Here is a 16,484-nt window from a genome sequence, read left to right on the forward strand (position 1 = left end):
ACGTCTATATAGTACAATGCATCATCAGGTCTATTCTGTCTTTTCAGTTGGTTTCTGTTCTGGCTTGGTAGGCTGCTCGACAGCTGGCAGAATGTAAAACAGAATGATTTGAGCCAAGCTTGCTAATACAGAATTGACAGCCATCATCCAGATGGTCAAGCCCACACCGCCGGTGGTGATAAATGGCAAAGCCAAGACCCATTCAAGGTAGTGAGGAAGAACACCTGGAGGGAAGTAAAACAAAATGGCCTTACGGTACCACACTCTAGAAAACCATACTGGTGCAGCAGTGCCCAACGATATAAGTACGCCAATGGTCTTGGTGAAGCGAAGCTTTTCACTGGACACAGCTTCAGTCAAGGCAGCCACCTCTCCATTGACCTTATCAAACTGACGATTAAGCTTTGTCCATTTAGCATACTGGTCCTGGGCGCTAATAGCTTTCCTCTGCTTGTTGATCTCCACCAACTCAGCTCTCTTGTTTCTGAGCTCCACGAACTGAGGGTGCCCGGACTTGCTGGCAAAGCCAGTGTAGATATTCCATGCATAGTTTTCGATATTGACTTTCCCAATAGTGTTCACCACAGTCTTCAAAAGAAGCACGGCAAACACAAACACCAAGATGCTTGAAGGTTTTAGGTCTAGCATTGATGGTATTATAAAAGAAGTACGTCTGGATAGAAGTCTCCAAAAGGTGAGGGAAGTAGAAAGTGTAGCGCAGTGGAACGCACGTGAGCAGAAAAGCCTGACGTGCGAGCATCCAATTTTTACTTCCTCCCTCTCCATCAAATGAGGAACACACCTTAGCCGCAAAAACGAGCCCAAAGAACAGTTCCCCCTTCCCGTCCCCATCCCCGTCTCCACCAGCTGTCATGTCCAGCGACCCCGAGGACGACTACGTGCCGTGGATCCAGCAGTTCTGCGAGGCGTTTGGCCACGACTACTTCGTCCCCGTCACCCAAGACTTCATAGAGGACGACTTCAACTTAACAGGGCTATCGCTGCAAGTTCCATATTATCGAGAGGCACTCTACACTATTTTGGATTACCAGGTTGAGACCGCCGAGGATAATAATGGTAGCGGTGGTAGCGGGTTGAATTCTGCCGGAACTAACGCTGGTTCCCTGAATGGCAAGGGCAAGAACGACTTGCCCAACAAGGCATTACTATCACACTCCGCCGAGCTCTTGTACGGCCTCATACACGCACGTTACATCGTGTCCAAGGGCGGCTTGACTGCCATGGCCAGCAAGTTTGAGCGTTCCGAATTTGGCATCTGTCCCCGTTACTATTGTGATGGGATGCATCTTATCCCTGTCGGTGCCACCGACATCCCAGGCCAGGAAACAGTCCGTTTGTACTGTCCATGCTGTAACGATATCTATTTGCCTCTGAGCTCACGTTACTTGAATATAGACGGCGCCTATTTTGGCACCACATTCCCTGGCTTACTTGTTAAGATGTTCCCTGAGATTGAAAACCAGTGCAAAATCAGGATCAACAAAGTCAACCAAGACAACTTTGGCTTGCGTTTATTTGGCTTCCGCATTCACGAGTCCAGCGCCAGCGGGCCTCGTATGAAATGGTTGCGGCAGTTCCCTGTAGGGCCTGATGAAAAGAAAGAATTTGAAGAGTGTGAGCTCACTATACCGGCAGTGGTTGACAGCGACTACGAAATAACCGCTTCCGAAGATCTTCAAGGCGAAGTGGAATTTGATGATGACAGAACGATGGCCAGTGAGGGCATTTGAATAGCTCGCTCGTTCTGACTCTTTTCTGGAAGGGCCCCGGCTTTGGCTCCTCTCCCGGCTACTGTACTATATATCGACATAAACTGAGGGGAACTACGACTTCCTCCCATACTTGGTGTGATGATTCACGGCACTTTTGCTTCTAGGGCGGATAGAATGTCCCAGCAAGGCTACACTAGTAGGATTTCGAATACACATATACGCGGAGAATGGTGTAATTATCTATTTCACTTTTTTTTCTTATTCAATGGGTAAGATGAACTGGCTTACCAGGTTCCCATTCTTTGATACCATTGGCAATGTTCATCCAGTACTTCAATCTAATGGTTTCAATCAAAATGTCGTTCCAAGGAGTGGGCTCGGTCTTAAACAACTTCTCCAACTTTTCTTCACTTTCTTCAACTCTTTCATCGTTTTCAGTTGCCAAAGACTCCAAGTCAGCTTCACTGGCAGCCATTTCAAGCGACTCATGCGCTTCAAGCACAGTCATTAGTAGAACCTTGTAATCCAACGAGTAGTCAGAAGAAGACTCTTGAAACTTGGCAATTAGATCTTTCGAAGTTTCATCTTGTGTGATATCAAGCTGTTCTGGATGCTGGATCCTAATAAGGTACGCTGCTCGAGTATATGGGTTCTTGATGGTCGAGTAAGCACGGTTCAAGAGCGCCGAGATCTGGTTTTCACTCTTTGCCTCCTCGCCTTCACCACTCAGAAGTGATGCAGAACCCATCACTATATCCGGGTGGTTCTGGCTTTGAAGTCCTCGATGTTCTCTTCTCAACAGTCTATCATTGATAATGAATGGATCCTTTGGTGGACCGCCATTGGGGAATGTCTTTGGGTAAAGCTCAAAGAAACTCTTCACATGAGTAGCATAGTTCCTTTGGGCTATCCTTAAAAGCCCTAATGGAGCAGCATTGTGCCATCTAATTGAGCGCCACATGATAAAGAAGTGGGTTGCTTCAAGTAGTTCTCAGGATATGTTCGGACTTTGTGGGGGCTAACGATGACCTAAGTACAGGTCTCGGTTGGAAAGTCTATTTCTTCCGAGTGAACCGACACCTGGGAATGACTACTATTTGGTTCAGGCTGTTGAAGAAGTTGGGTGGTTTATTTGTTTTAGGATGCCGCTTGAGCTTTCTAGTGATGTAGCTTGCTCCGTGTAAGCAAAGTGTCTTTCCTTACTAGTACCACTTTGGACATACCAGTATTAAAAGTAAGTCATATCAGTAAAATTCATTGTGTTAGCTCATGAAGCTAAGAAGAAGTTCCCAAGAAGCAAATAGAGATTGTTTTGATACTTTGTACCTTGTATTTGGTGGTATTAGTTACTGCCTATGTGAGTAACTTTGGCTGCGAAAAATGTACCTTGGCTTGTCTCAGAACACTAAGAACAGTAATCAGCAAGAGACAATCACCACCAAACTAACAGTATTCTAAGTCAACTCATAAGAGCATTTTTGTTATCTGGACGTATTTAAAGTACAGTGGAGAACCAGGGACACGATGTCAGTCTACTTTAATCTGGGTAGAAAGGTAATATCACTTAGTAGCCTTCTCTTAACTAATTGTCGCAAATATCCATTGTTTCCACTAACTCTATTATCATTCTCCAAATTGTACCAATGGCACTGGCCCAATAGTGAATGCTTGTCTCAGACAAGGACCAATTCTGGACCGGAACATGCTAAACATAATCAGCCTCAAAAGAAGGATTCTGTGAAATTCCATCGCTTAGTATGAAAATGGAGAAACAGTACTTCTACAATTGCCGCTTAACTACCTCACCTTCATGGGTTGTTCGTCTCGCCACTACACTTACCAGCATGGACCCCGTGGGCATTTGACCTCTACTATTGGGCAGCGAAACAAAAATTAAAAAATAGAAGAATCCAATTAAGTGTTTGGCAATTACTGTCAATATAAAATTATGTCAAAAAATGACTGACATTACCTTGTCAGATCTCGCCTTGTCTCCACATATGGTTTTTTTGCACCCAAATGTCTGTCAAGCGCGCCTGGTGTAAGCGGTCTACACACGACCGTGTGTTGTCCTCTCACAAACGACGAGTTTTTTTCAGATCATATATAGAGGGAAACAAATCAACAAACAAGAACAAGCACCCGCCACCGAAACTCACTCATTAATTTGTTCACTTGTTGGTTTGTTCCGCAGAAGTTTTCCCTGTTGCTTGTTTTCAATTCCCCGTTTATTTGATTTCATTTCACCGCGTTTGTCCCCTTGTTTTAAGAATACCCAAGTCAGTGTGAAGCTTTCATATACCCAATGGAGTTCGAGGAACAAGAAGATCTAAATGGTGTTCGCTTCGCTTGGAATACTTTTCCTTCGACTAAAGCTGAGCTGGCTAAGATTGTCGTCCCCACAGGTGTCTTGTACACGCCTTTAAAATACAGAGAGGACTTGCCAGTGGCTGCTTATGATCCGATTTACTGTCATCTGCCAACCTGTCGAGGTATTTTGAACCCTTACTGTACCATTGACCCTGCTGGTTTCTGGATCTGTCCCCTTTGTGGAACCAGATCTCCATTGCCCCCACATTATCATGGTATCACCCAGGAAAACTTGCCTCTTGAATTGGCAGGCACTTCCTCCACTATGGAATACATCACCTCAAAGCCAGTGCAGCATGCCCCAATCTTCTTGTTTGTTGTTGACTTGTGTCAGGATGAGGACAACTTGAGAGCGTTGAAAGAAACCTTGGTGATTTCACTTTCTTATCTACCACCGAATGCCCTCGTGGGCTTAATTACTTATGGTTCCATTGTTCAGGTGTATGACTTGGGCGCCAGCACAGTCAATAAGTCTTACATTTTCCGTGGTGACAAGGATTACACTGAAAAGCAGGTTGCCGACATGTTGAACAAGCCTGTCGTGGCTCAACCTGGCCAGATGACAATGCAAAACTCTTTACAGAGATTCTTCTTGCCAATTGAAGACATTGAGCATCAATTGACTTCCCTCATTGAGAACTTGACCGCTGATCCTTGGCCTGTTGCTCACGGTGACAGAGCTAACCGTGCAACCGGTTCTGCCATCAATGTTGCCTCCAGCTTGCTTGGTAACACCTTCTCTGGCTTCGGTGCTAGAATCTTTTTGTTCTCCGCTGGCTCTTGTACTCTTAACCCAGGAATGATTGTCGGTCCTAAATTGAAGGAGGCCATCAGATCTCATTCTGATATCGATAAGGAGAACGCTAAGCATTACAAGAAGGCTGTGAAGTTTTACGAAAGCATTGCCGCCAAGGCTGTCAAGCACGGCCATACAATTGACTTGTTTGGTGGTTGCTTGGATCAGGTTGGTTTCTTGGAAATGAAATCGATGTGCTCAAAAACTGGTGGTGTCTTGTTATTGTCTGATGCCTTTACCACATCTATCTTCAAGCAGTCTTTCTTGAAACTCTTCAACAAGGACCACGAAGACTATTTACTTATGGGCTTCAACGGTACTCTTGATATTAAGTGTTCGAGAGAGTTGAGGGTCAGCGGCTTGATCGGACACGCATCTTCCTTGAAGATCAAGTCTCCAAACGTTTCTGACACTGAGCTAGGTATTGGTGGCTCATCAAAATTCAAAATGTGCTCCCTTTCCCCTCAAAGTACGCACGCAATCTTTTTCGATATTGCCAACAACCTGCCTTTGCCTCCAAACGCACAATCATACATTCAATTCATCACCCAATATCAGCATGCCTCTGGCACCTATAGAATAAGAGTCACTACGGTATCGAACATTTTAACTGGTGATGAACAAGTTTTAACACAGTCTTTCGACCAGGAAGCGGCTGCAGTCTTGATGGCTAGAATCACTTTGTTCAAATCTGAGCAAGACGATGGAGCAGACGTTTTGAGGTGGATCGACCGTATGTTGATTAAGTTGTGCCAGAAATTCGCTGATTACAGAAAAGATGTTGAAGCTTCTTTCAGATTGCATCCCCAATTCTCGCTTTTCCCACAGTTTGTCTTTTATTTGAGGAGATCTCAGTTTTTGCAAGTTTTTAACAACTCCCCAGATGAGACTGCCTTTTACAGGCATGTGTTGTTGACCGAGGATTGCAGTAACTCATTGGTCATGATCCAGCCAACATTAACATCGTTTGGACTTGATCTAGAACAGCCAGAGGCTGTCTTATTGGATTCCGTTTCTATTAAAGAAGAGAGAATCTTGCTCTTGGACACTTTCTTCCACATCTTGATTTTCCACGGTGGAACTATCGCCAAGTGGCGTAAGGCAGGTTTCCAGGACCAGGAAGAGTACGCTGACTTCAAAGCTTTGTTGGACGAACCAAAGCTAGAAGCTGGTGAATTGTTGGTGGACCGTTTCCCATTGCCTAGATTTATCGACACAGAGGAAGGTGGTTCGCAAGCTAGATTCTTGTATTCCAAGTTGAATCCAAGTACCTCATACAACTCTGAAGAATACACTCCTGGAGCCGTTGTCTTGACTGATGATGTCTCTTTACAGGTGTTTATGTCGCACTTGCAAAAGTTGGTCGTCTCGGGCTCCAATTAAAGAAGGCCATAGAAAATAAGTTCCCATGAATAGTCATATCAATGCTTATAGGAAAGGAATAGCATAGTTTTGAACAGTAAATTCTTGTAGCGAAGTAACTGTGGAAACTGGAAAAACGTTGATTTGCCTGCACTTAACACCACATATCAACACTTCTCTAGACCCTAGCGCTCAATTTCCATCTACATCAATGTCGAATCCAGAACAGCTAAGTGCTGGTATGTATGACTTTTAAGGCTAAATTTGTTAACATTTACTAACAAACAGATGAAATTGCCTTGTATGATAGGCAGATCCGTCTTTGGGGAACAGACACCCAACTTCGATTGAGGTCCGCTAGAGTCCTAGTGGTCAATCTCGGCGGTATTGGCTCAGAAATCGTGAAAAACTTGGTCCTTGGAGGTCTCAATACTATTGAAATACTTGATGGTTCTGTTGTCAAAGAAGAGGATTTTGCAGCACAGTTCTTTCTACCAAACGATGAGAGTATCGTTGGTCAGCCAAAGCTTCCATTAGTCTTCCCAAATATCCAAGAACTAAACCCTAGAGTCAATCTCCTGATAAACACTACAAAGCTAGCCGAAGTTTCACTTGATTATTATAAAAAGTTTGATTTGGTCGTGGCCACAGAGTTGAGCAAACCACAGTTGCTCGCCATTAACAAAATCACCAGAGATCATAAGATCCCACTCTATGTGGCTGGAGAGCATGGTATGTTTGGCTACGTACTCACAGATCTTATTGAGCATACTTCGACAAAAGAAGGTGCCACAGGAAACCAAGCTAAGGTTGCCGGTACCAAGATTAACGGTGTCAAAGAGATTGTCGATGTGGAGTGGAAGAATAACGACGAAACTGAAATTGTGAAAGTCTTGGACACATTTTCACCATTAGAGCAAATCTTTGACTCCAAGAAATTACCGCTTCAGTTGAACAAAAGACAGCTTAAAAGGCTCTCAGGGGCTCTACCATTCATTCTTTCACTTTTTGATATTGAGCGTCCAGTAAATCCAGAAGATGACATAGACAGAGAAGCCTTGCTACAGCGTGGAAACATCATTTGTGACAGCCTTGGAATATCACAGCAAGTGCTTAGCGAGGAATACTTGGATTTGTTTTCCAAGCAAGCATTCACTGAGTTCTCACCTGTGGCAGCTATCATAGGAGGATTTCTTGCTCAGGATATCATCCAGTTCTTTGGCAAGAAGGATAGTCCGATTAATAATTGTCTTATTTTTGATGCTGTTAGATCTGAGGCCCCTATATACTATTTGTAATATTAACGATTATTGGGTGTGAGACCCCTGCCCTTGCGGCTCTTCAAATGTGAGGTATCTTTCAAGAATTTCAAAGACTTGACAAGTTTAGTTTTGAGTAGAGTATTTTCCTCCTTTGCGTGATCAATGTCAGTGATTGTGGCGAGCTTTCTCTTCTTGAAATTCTCACTCTCTTCCACTTCGGCCAGTCGAGCAGCTGCCAATTGCTTCTCAAGTTCGGCGATTTTCTCACGGACCTCCTTCAATTGTTCTTCTGATTGCTTGATGGAGTTCTCGCAGTTCTCTATCTCGCGTTTAGTGTAAGTCAATTCATCGTTCTTTGTTTGCAACTTGTGTGCCTGATCCTTCACTTCATTCTGCAACTCCCAGATCTTTAACTGGTTCTCAACAAATGCTTTTTTAACCTCATTTGTAGTCACAGACTCTAGCTCGCTAAACTTTCTCAACTTTTCTTTGTCTTGCTCGATTTCACCCTTGAGCTGTTCAATCTCTTCCTGTCTTCTTTGTAGTTTCTTCTCGCTCACTTGGATTCTTTGCTCGACATGATCAACATCCGAAACAATGCTAAAAAGAGATTTCTTCATCTCTTCTATTCTCCTTCCAACCTTCTCCTGGCGTTCATCTTTGTTATAATCAATATAGCAATGATACTCCTCCTCGATTTTCGCCAAGTCTAGATAGCCCGCGTTCAATTCAAGGATAAGCTTGTGTGTGAGGATTGTGCGATCCATACCTTGTCTCTTAGAGACGGCAGCATGATTATGAATTCCACTCAATATATTGTAGTCGTTCTTGAGAGGATTTGTGACGTAGTCCAGCTGGAGTCTTTTGGTTTGGTAGTAACTTTTTGACTTGGAAGAGCCATCAAGCGAAGCCTCATTAGAATCGTATGGAGTGTAATGGTACACAACTTCGGTGAGAAGCGATCTTTCCACATCTGTAGGAGAAAATCTCGGTATTTTTGGCAACTCTGGCAATGGCCAAGCAGGGAAGGAACGAATATCACGTCTGAAAACATGATCAAAGAATGTGTGAGACAAGTATGTGAGGCTTTGGTTATAGATAGGGAAAATGTCCGGCTGAAGATTACCGATTCTATCTCTCAAACAAACGATGGACGAAATGAGCTTGTACAAGTATGACGAATCACCTTCGATTCCCTTATAATGAAGCAAGCAGTGTTCGATGGAGTAAATGGGTATAAGTCTAACCATAACACATTCCTCTCCTCTGCGCTTCTGCTGCCTTAAATTCTTGAAGAAGGCTGTCTGTGTATCGACATGGCCGTCCATGACAATGATACAGTCGAACTTGACATTTTCCAATTCCGATTCGTTTCTTGTAAGCTTGCCATCTTGGGGAATCATATGGATGGTGAGCGGAGTAGTACCCTTGACATTATTTTTCTGGTTCTTGGTGTTCTCTCTTTTAATGCTGTTGCCAACGTACCGCTGCACGATTTTGGATCCACGGCATCCTAGGATCAATGCTTCCAAGAGATCCATTTCACGAACATTATTATTCATCACCACACCAACATGTTTCGGGAGCGGCAGGACTTTGTTTGACACCATCACATTAATAAGATCCTTGATGACGTTGAATTTACCACTCGTCTCGGCTAGTTTGGCTGGGAGGTCCCTCATAGATAAGTTCTTGGGCATGTAATGCTGAATGAGCAAATACGGATGAGTGGCAACGGTCATACAATTGTCCACACATATTTGCAAAGACTTGATGATCAACTCAGTAGTATCGTTCGTTTCACAGTACTTCAAAATGTCTGAATAGTGTAGCGAAACAATCTGGTCTGTAAGCTCTTTCTGAAACTCAAACATCGGCGTTGGTAAATTATATTCACCCGAACTATTAAGCTCGTCCAAGTGTAAGTCAACAATAGGAGGCTCGGGTATGCTATCCAATATACTGTGTAAATCCATTCTTCTCCAGGTTGTTGATTTGGGTGTTGTAGTAGTGAAGTTATTCAGTAACTGCAACCGTTTTTTTCGCACATATTGCGATAAGCGAACCTGGTATGCACCACATACCTCTCGTCAACGCTTTGCAGCCATTAGCAAGTCACCGTATAGGAGGTGAAATGCCATAATATAAGTAATGTCTGATTATTAGTTCGCTTATAGACCATATCCAATTCTTTTAAGTGAATCTTCTATGGGTAAGAGTCTTGTGACGCGGTGACGTAACAACGCGGGTATGCTAGTGTGAGCACAATGTCTCTACATAATGAGTACCATAGGGCATAATACACTTGTGTTTGGTTTTATATGGCTGCCTTCTGTGGTTTATGAAGTATCACACTCAATTCGCCAGCATATATTCGTCAGTAGCATGTAATTATCTATATCTTGGACCATGTCTTCACCGTACGGTCCCAGCCACAACTGACTATGTACTGCCCATCCTTTCCTATATCACAACTCATGACTTTATCGTTATGGCCCTTAAGGGTCCGTACATTAATCCAGTTATCAGCTGACCAAAGTTTTACCGTTCCATCATACGAGCTCGTTGCAAGAAACGTGCCCGTTGTGCTCAACCTTGAGGCATTTTCATCATTCTCATCGGTGACTTGCGTGGCTAGCGAGCTGTCATGACCCAGGAAAAACCTCACTTCACTCACAAGCTTTGTATGTGCTGGTATCAGGAACAATTCCGTTTTATCGTTTGCATTGGAAAGTTTACGCAAATCCCAAATTCTGGTGGAGCAATCCCCACTTGCTGAAGCCAAATGGTACCCGTTTGATGACCAATCCATGGAGTAGATGCCTTGTATGTGCCCTTCTAGTATTGCAATCGACCTTCCAGATCGCAAGTCCCATACTCTGCCAATACCGTCAAGATCACCTGTGGCTATTAGACTACCGTCTGGGTGCATTGCACAGGCAAAAACTTCCTTCAGGTGGCCCTCCTGCTCTAGCAATTCCTGCTCTTTCGTGATATCCCACAATTTCCACGTTTGGTCAAACGATGTATTTGCCAAGTAGTTCCCACTTGGATGGAAAGCAAGTTTGGGTATTCTACCTTCACTGGCGTTTTTTAGTCTTAATTGCGGTTTTAAAACATCCTCATTATCATAATTCCAAATGTTAATTGAGCCTTCAGCTCCACCAGATGCGACCAAGGAGTGGTTAGTAGGGTGCCAATCGAGCGCACCCACTTTCTCTGAATGGTATCCATGGCCCAGTTTTCCGACCTGAACAAGATTAAACTCGTCATCTTTTTTTAGGAGGTAAACATTTCCGTCCCAGGAACCACATGCAATTAATGTGTTGTCTCCATTGACCCGTACCGATGAGATAGCACGAGTGTTCCCTTTTAGCACATTGGTACCATTCAACTCGTATTCACCGAGAATCAGGTTAATGTGTCGCCTGTGTTTGAGCGTCTTGAATGAATTGTATGCTTTTGCCTCTGTCTTTTGCTTGGTGACCCTGGCGATGGCCTTGTCGACAGAGGATCGTAGAATACTCTTGCGTGCTTGTTCCAACTCCTCGCTGCCTGGGGTATAAAATTCTTCCTCCTCTTCTTCATCACTGGTAATTGCGTCGCTTCCGCTTTCTTCTATTTCAGCGAATTCAAATTCCGTGTGTGGTCTTTCTTGTACGAACCGTAGTAGACGTTCACGTCTTTCTGGAGGGCCTTCTCCAAAGAGAGTGATGGGTTCGCCGTACTTTCGGAGCTCTGCTCTCACCTCATTATCCAATGTAGGTATATCGTTGATAGAAGCATTTTGACCGTTCCGTCTGGGATCATTTACGACCGGAATATCTTCTCTCGACATGAAGATGGAGTAGATGCTCTTGTTTGGAAAAGAGCCAAACGATGTGAGATCATGTGACTCCAGATGGATTTTTGCAAGAGTATTGAATTCTACTAATTTTAGTTGTCAAAGAGGATTGCAAAGTACGTCAAATGGTCAAGCTAATTACTTTTTGTCTTTCCTGTTATGTGTTTATCGTTGTTGCTCAGTTGGAACGCAACTATACCTCTTGGTACTTTGGCTGCGAAAAATGTCCTAATGGTTCCCAGTCACAATCCTCTGGGCGAACTGGGCAAAATTCTCCGTATCATTAACCATTTCGTCCAAATCAGGCTGGCAGAATACTGCTAGCGTGTTTCTAGCAATGTGCGGGATACTGGTACCTTGCACGTAGTGTGGCACGGCTTTGAAGAACCCCTTTGAGATCTCTTGAAGGGCCTGTCCACTTTGGAATGCAAGACAGTCTTTTGGAATGTTCACTTTTTGCACTTCACCCTGTCTGTTCTTGATATACAAGCCAGCCTCTGGATCTGGCAGCTTATCCAAGCTCTCAGGTTTGTCTTTGGACTCATCAAGGAAGAGCGCAGAGGTCAAACCAGTGAGACATGAGTGGTCAAGATGTTCTCCACACCAGTCATCGGAGTTTCCTGTTTTATCTCCCACATTTGGGAAATAGTGAAGCAAGCGAGCCTTGGTACAAGTAGATTCCTTGATGATTCTCTGTAAGAAGTTCTTCTCGTAGGTTTCGGCATGCACGCTGATATAGCTATCGCAGTTCTTTGCAACCTTCGCTGCCGTGCTGATGATGAGCTTGATCAAGTCCTTGCAGTCGGTTTTGAAATTCTGCAAACGATCGATAGTCTCCGGTGGCCAGATATTAGGCAGTACGTAGGTTTGGAAGTCTTTAAATTTTTCAGCAAGACGCGGTTCTGGTCCTTCGAGTTCGTCCTTCTTGTAGAAAGCACAATTCACGTAGTAGGATCCCTTGTTAAAATCTGGCTCGCCTGTAGAGCTCAAGACCTCTTTCCCACAAGACCAGCCTGTAAGCCACATGGACTCGGGCAGTTCGAGCTTCTTCAACTCATCTTCAGGCAAATTTGCAAGAACCGAGATGCTTTCAAGCACCTTCAATCTCAACAGTTGGAAATGGTCTGGCAAATCCTTCACTATGATAATTCCAAGGGAATCAGGACCAAATGCCTTATTCAAGGTTTCAAAATCAAGCCCATTGTTGAGCTCCTCCAATGTTACCGACACAGCTTCAGTGGACATGGCAGATCTGAGAGTGGAAAATCTCAAGCAGGAATTTCCCCATACTTATATAAATTGTGCAGTGCCTTCTCCACTATGAGCCAATTGCTCCAAGGTCTGCAATTTTTCGTACCAACTTATCCGCGACCCCACATAGCATAGCCCTTGGATTGCTTTGTAATTGTTGATTTCCGTCTTTTTGGAGACGATATATTTCTCGGAATTCGGAAGCTGGGGCCGAACGGAAAATGTGGAGGCTGCGCTTCGCAACATGGAACCTGCAAAATTCTTGAAAGCCAACCTCATGAGTTTTGTGCCTTGCTTTGTCTCTTTGAAATACTTTTTAAGCTGCATTGAAATATCAGTGAAATCCTCCTGATCTTTACATTTTTCAAGGAGATTGCTTACTTGCACTTGGGTAATGTTCATGCCTTGGTCCTGTAGTTGGCTGAAGATAATGGCTGCAAACTGCGATTTTTTGGCTTCGTACAGCTGGGTCCCTGCAGCATTGGCAATGATAAGACTGGACCGCTGAGCAGAATCCACGGAAATGTATGTCTGGAAATATCTTAGGAACTCCTTTAATGTGAGCGTCTCGAGGAAAGTTTTATCGATTGGCTCCTCACATTCAGTCCCTCCAAATCGGTAGGTGCCATTGATTATCTGGTCCATGTGGCTCCAGTGGCTCATGAATTCCCCGCTATCGGGTTTGTCACCGGAGCCTTGCAAAGGCTGAAGAGAGATAAACAATCCTGAAGGGGTTTTGACTTGAGTAGGTGTTTGCGATATCGTTTGTGTGAAGGGTTCAACAATATCTTCTTGAAATTCCTTCTCGGTGAGTTTCTGTAAGTTCTTTTGAAGGATCCCTAAGTACCTCTCGACCTCGCCAGATAAAGTGTCACATTCGTGTTCACCGCTGGGTATGGTAATGTGAATTCCAAAACTGTTTCGAAAGAATTTCATGCCAGTGAAGACCAAGTATGCGAGCCTTCTCCTTGTTCGAAGCTCATCCAAAGCAGTATAGGATAATAAGTGTTCGAATAATTTGCCCCAGGTGTAAAGCTCTGTATCACTCCGATCTCCTAATTGAATGTAGTATAACAAAGTATTGGCTGTGTCGTCTTCTGCTCCATGCATGGGGAACAAGAAATTCCTACCTTCAGGTAGTATATGGCTGGTTTTGCTGCTTTTCTTTGCAAGAAAATCGTAACTTTCAGCACCTCCATTATCGAGTTTTGCCTCCTCGGTTAGTATGAATGACTCGTGGTCTGTAAAGTCACCATCCATTAGAAGCTGGCCGTACGGCCCAGTACAAAGGACGTCTTTTGACATTTCTTTGATAAATTTTGTGTCGATGATTTCTAATGCATCAATCTTATCTTCTGGTGGTATGAGACCTTCTTCAAGCACAAGATATGCTGCTGAAAATACTTTTCTAGTTCCGGACAGGTTAAGTATTTCCTCCGTTCTCTTTCTAGTATTCACCCTTGCTTTCTTGAACTTCTGATACGGTACTTCATCTTCAGCCGTTCTAAGCAGTCGAAAGCAGTTCATGATAGTTTTGAAAACGGTTACTACTTCATCTTTCATGCCTGATACTGATACAAGTATCGAAGGGAGACCATTGGTGTTAGCAAAAACACCCCAGAAAGTCCCAACAAGCTCATAGTGATATAGTTCATACTTAAGCTCCTCTCCCATTAGCTCTGCAAGTAGCTCGATACCAACGAGGTTCTCAGGGGTGCTTTCAATGTCTCTAAACTGGATATTGAAAGTGATGTGTGTCAGTACGGCTCCACAGATTGCATTATTTGTCGTCCACACCTCGAGACAGCTGTTGAAGAATTTGAGTTGGGGATGTTCAGCAGCCGTCTCAACCCCTCTAACAAAACCGACACTAGACTGCTTACTCGTCCTTTTGCCGTTCATCAGCTCCTTTAAAGGGGTTGGAATGTTTGGGAGTTCGAAGTTCAAGCTCAAATCAGGGTTAAAAAATGTCATTTGATCATTATTGAGTACCAGAATGAACTCGTATTGGAAATAATGGTCAACCATTGGCTGATATGCCCCCTTTTCTGTAGTGAAGAGATTTACAGGCCATAGGTCTTCGCTGGAAATGACAATCTTCAAATTTTCCTCGGTAAAGCACTGATTTGCAGCTTTTTGAAGCTCTTGGACTATCATAATACTGCTCTTGCCTGGATCCCAGTCTCCGTAACCCCTAACTAAGTCTCTGAGATCAAATCCTCCCTTCTCTAAGGTTTCGGCGTAACCACATATCTCGTCAACAAATGATCCTTCTGTCTCACGGTTACGAAAAAGACTATCCTCTAAGATTGTTAAATCACGAATAATTTTCTCTAGATCCTGATACGCTCCCCTGATTATGGTATAATTTATGTAGTAATGAAGGGTATCCACAAGCTGAGGAAGATTCTTCAAGCCAGAAGGAGTCAACAGAATGTCGACAACGAGGATATCATCAGAAAAGATGGTATTCTGGACAAAAACCATGATCATTGTTGCCCACTGCCGTTTTCTCTTGAGGTATTCACAAAATGACTTGGGAGACTCATCACCCAAGAGGTTGCAAACTAAGTTCTTTATCCGATGGTAGCTTTGTAGTCCCGTTATCTCCTTTAACGGGTAGCATAGTCTAACCCTTGAATTATTTGGCACTTTCAAAAGAACAGCGTTGTATTCCTGTTGGAATAATGGCGTATCCAAGTATCCGTAGAGCTGTGGGCTGAAGTAAATGTCGTGATCTGATACGGAAGAACCAGATAATCTTGTATGCTCAAGGGAGGTCTTTGGAATATCGGAAAAGTAGGTCATGGCCAATTTCTTTAGATGATTCACAGATTGGGGACCCTTTATAACTAGGACCATCTTACGAGCAATATAGAATCGCTGGAAATATGCCCGAAGGTACCTTTGTAGCTTCTTAGTGCTTAGTCTGCTGAGTGTCTCCTTATTTCCCGTTCCAAACCGTCGAAATACATGATTTGGCGAAGCTAAAGATCTCAATGCATGAAATAATATCTTATCAATGTCATTTGTATTACCCCTATGCTCTTCATCAACCGCCTTGATCTCTCCTTTGATGTACTTTTCTTTGAAAAGGGGGCACTTGAAGAGAGAAGCAAAGATTTCAAGTACGCTATCGATGATAAAAGCTCTTTCATCTCTTACTTTGGCAAAAGAAGAAAGTTCCAAGTGGTAACATGTCTGTTGCATAGTAGTATATGCGTTAGTGAATCCACCAGCTGAAGAAACTATCAGGTCAAGCTGGTTAGGCACAGGTGAAGTTTTAGTGCCCAAGAATAGCATATGCTCACATAAATGTGCAAGTCCCAAAGCATCGTTAGGATCATTAGCAGACCCACTTCCCACCACCATGGCTGCTGAGAAGAGCTCACTGCTCTTATCATTGATCACTAGGGTGCGGAGGCCATTGGAAAGTTCTATGAGTTGGTACGAGCGTTGGCTATGGGATAATGGTAGGTGGAAATCGATATCAATGTTTTTAACTGTTAGAACAGAACCATTCATTATGGAAGTGTGGAGACGGAAGTGGATGTTGGAGTTCAGCTGTGGTGCTCGGTGGGTGCAAAATGCTTCCTAAATGGGCCACTCAATGGGGGCATGTTTCAGAATATGCGAAGCTGAAACAAGTCATTCGGCAAGGCTTCAAGGTGAAACGTGAAAAGATGGAAGCCAGATGATTCAATGCTAAAATTGTTGCGTTACAGGGTCCCTTGATTATAGGGCATTCTCGCTGTGTTGAGTCCACTTCATACTCAACTATATGGGTCAGTGGTTCTACACCATCATCAGCAACTTGATGAAAATAAAATTAGCAGAATGTGGTTTACATTTCCTTGTATTATTCG

General features: G+C 43.6%; 8 protein-coding genes across 8 annotated transcripts; 2 read left to right on the forward strand and 6 right to left on the reverse strand. All coding sequences in view use genetic code 12, as the record gives it.

The window, feature by feature from the left end:
• Positions 1–30: 30 nt before the first annotated feature.
• CXQ85_001657 (GET complex subunit) lies at positions 31–648 on the reverse strand (the record flags this gene model as incomplete). The annotated part of the gene is made up of 1 exon (XM_025485357.1): positions 31–648. The coding sequence occupies one exon, from the start codon at positions 646–648 to the stop codon at positions 31–33; it is 618 nt and encodes a 205-aa protein (XP_025340822.1).
• A 224-nt stretch (positions 649–872) lies between these two features.
• On the forward strand, positions 873–1,751 carry CKB1 (casein kinase 2 regulatory subunit; the record flags this gene model as incomplete). The annotated part of the gene is made up of 1 exon (XM_025485358.1): positions 873–1,751. The coding sequence occupies one exon, from the start codon at positions 873–875 to the stop codon at positions 1,749–1,751; it is 879 nt and encodes a 292-aa protein (XP_025340823.1).
• Positions 1,752–1,995: 244 nt separating this feature from the next.
• On the reverse strand, positions 1,996–2,694 carry CXQ85_001659 (J-type chaperone; the record flags this gene model as incomplete). Its single annotated transcript, XM_025485359.1, has 1 exon — positions 1,996–2,694. One exon carries the CDS (start codon positions 2,692–2,694, stop codon positions 1,996–1,998), a length of 699 nt encoding a protein of 232 aa, XP_025340824.1.
• A 1,344-nt stretch (positions 2,695–4,038) lies between these two features.
• SEC23 (GTPase-activating protein) lies at positions 4,039–7,559 on the forward strand (the record flags this gene model as incomplete). The annotated part of the gene is made up of 2 exons (XM_025485360.1): positions 4,039–6,257; positions 6,614–7,559. 2 exons carry the CDS (start codon positions 4,039–4,041, stop codon positions 7,557–7,559), a joined length of 3,165 nt encoding a protein of 1,054 aa, XP_025340825.1.
• Positions 7,560–7,602: 43 nt separating this feature from the next.
• CXQ85_001661 (uncharacterized protein) lies at positions 7,603–9,499 on the reverse strand (the record flags this gene model as incomplete). Its single annotated transcript, XM_025485361.1, has 2 exons — positions 7,603–7,617; positions 7,643–9,499. 2 exons carry the CDS (start codon positions 9,497–9,499, stop codon positions 7,603–7,605), a joined length of 1,872 nt encoding a protein of 623 aa, XP_025340826.1.
• Positions 9,500–9,918: 419 nt separating this feature from the next.
• On the reverse strand, positions 9,919–11,361 carry CXQ85_001662 (U4/U6-U5 snRNP complex subunit; the record flags this gene model as incomplete). The annotated part of the gene is made up of 1 exon (XM_025485362.1): positions 9,919–11,361. The coding sequence occupies one exon, from the start codon at positions 11,359–11,361 to the stop codon at positions 9,919–9,921; it is 1,443 nt and encodes a 480-aa protein (XP_025340827.1).
• Positions 11,362–11,595: 234 nt separating this feature from the next.
• CXQ85_001663 (uncharacterized protein) lies at positions 11,596–12,612 on the reverse strand (the record flags this gene model as incomplete). The annotated part of the gene is made up of 1 exon (XM_025485363.1): positions 11,596–12,612. The coding sequence occupies one exon, from the start codon at positions 12,610–12,612 to the stop codon at positions 11,596–11,598; it is 1,017 nt and encodes a 338-aa protein (XP_025340828.1).
• Positions 12,613–12,657: 45 nt separating this feature from the next.
• On the reverse strand, positions 12,658–16,143 carry AXL1 (Axl1p; the record flags this gene model as incomplete). The annotated part of the gene is made up of 1 exon (XM_025485364.1): positions 12,658–16,143. The coding sequence occupies one exon, from the start codon at positions 16,141–16,143 to the stop codon at positions 12,658–12,660; it is 3,486 nt and encodes a 1,161-aa protein (XP_025340829.1).
• Between the last annotated feature and the right edge of the window lie 341 nt (positions 16,144–16,484).

This window comes from Candidozyma haemuli (genome assembly GCF_002926055.2).
Source record: "Candidozyma haemuli strain B11899 chromosome Unknown C_2014730914, whole genome shotgun sequence".
NCBI classification, from domain to species: Eukaryota; Fungi; Ascomycota; class Pichiomycetes; order Serinales; family Metschnikowiaceae; genus Candidozyma; species Candidozyma haemuli.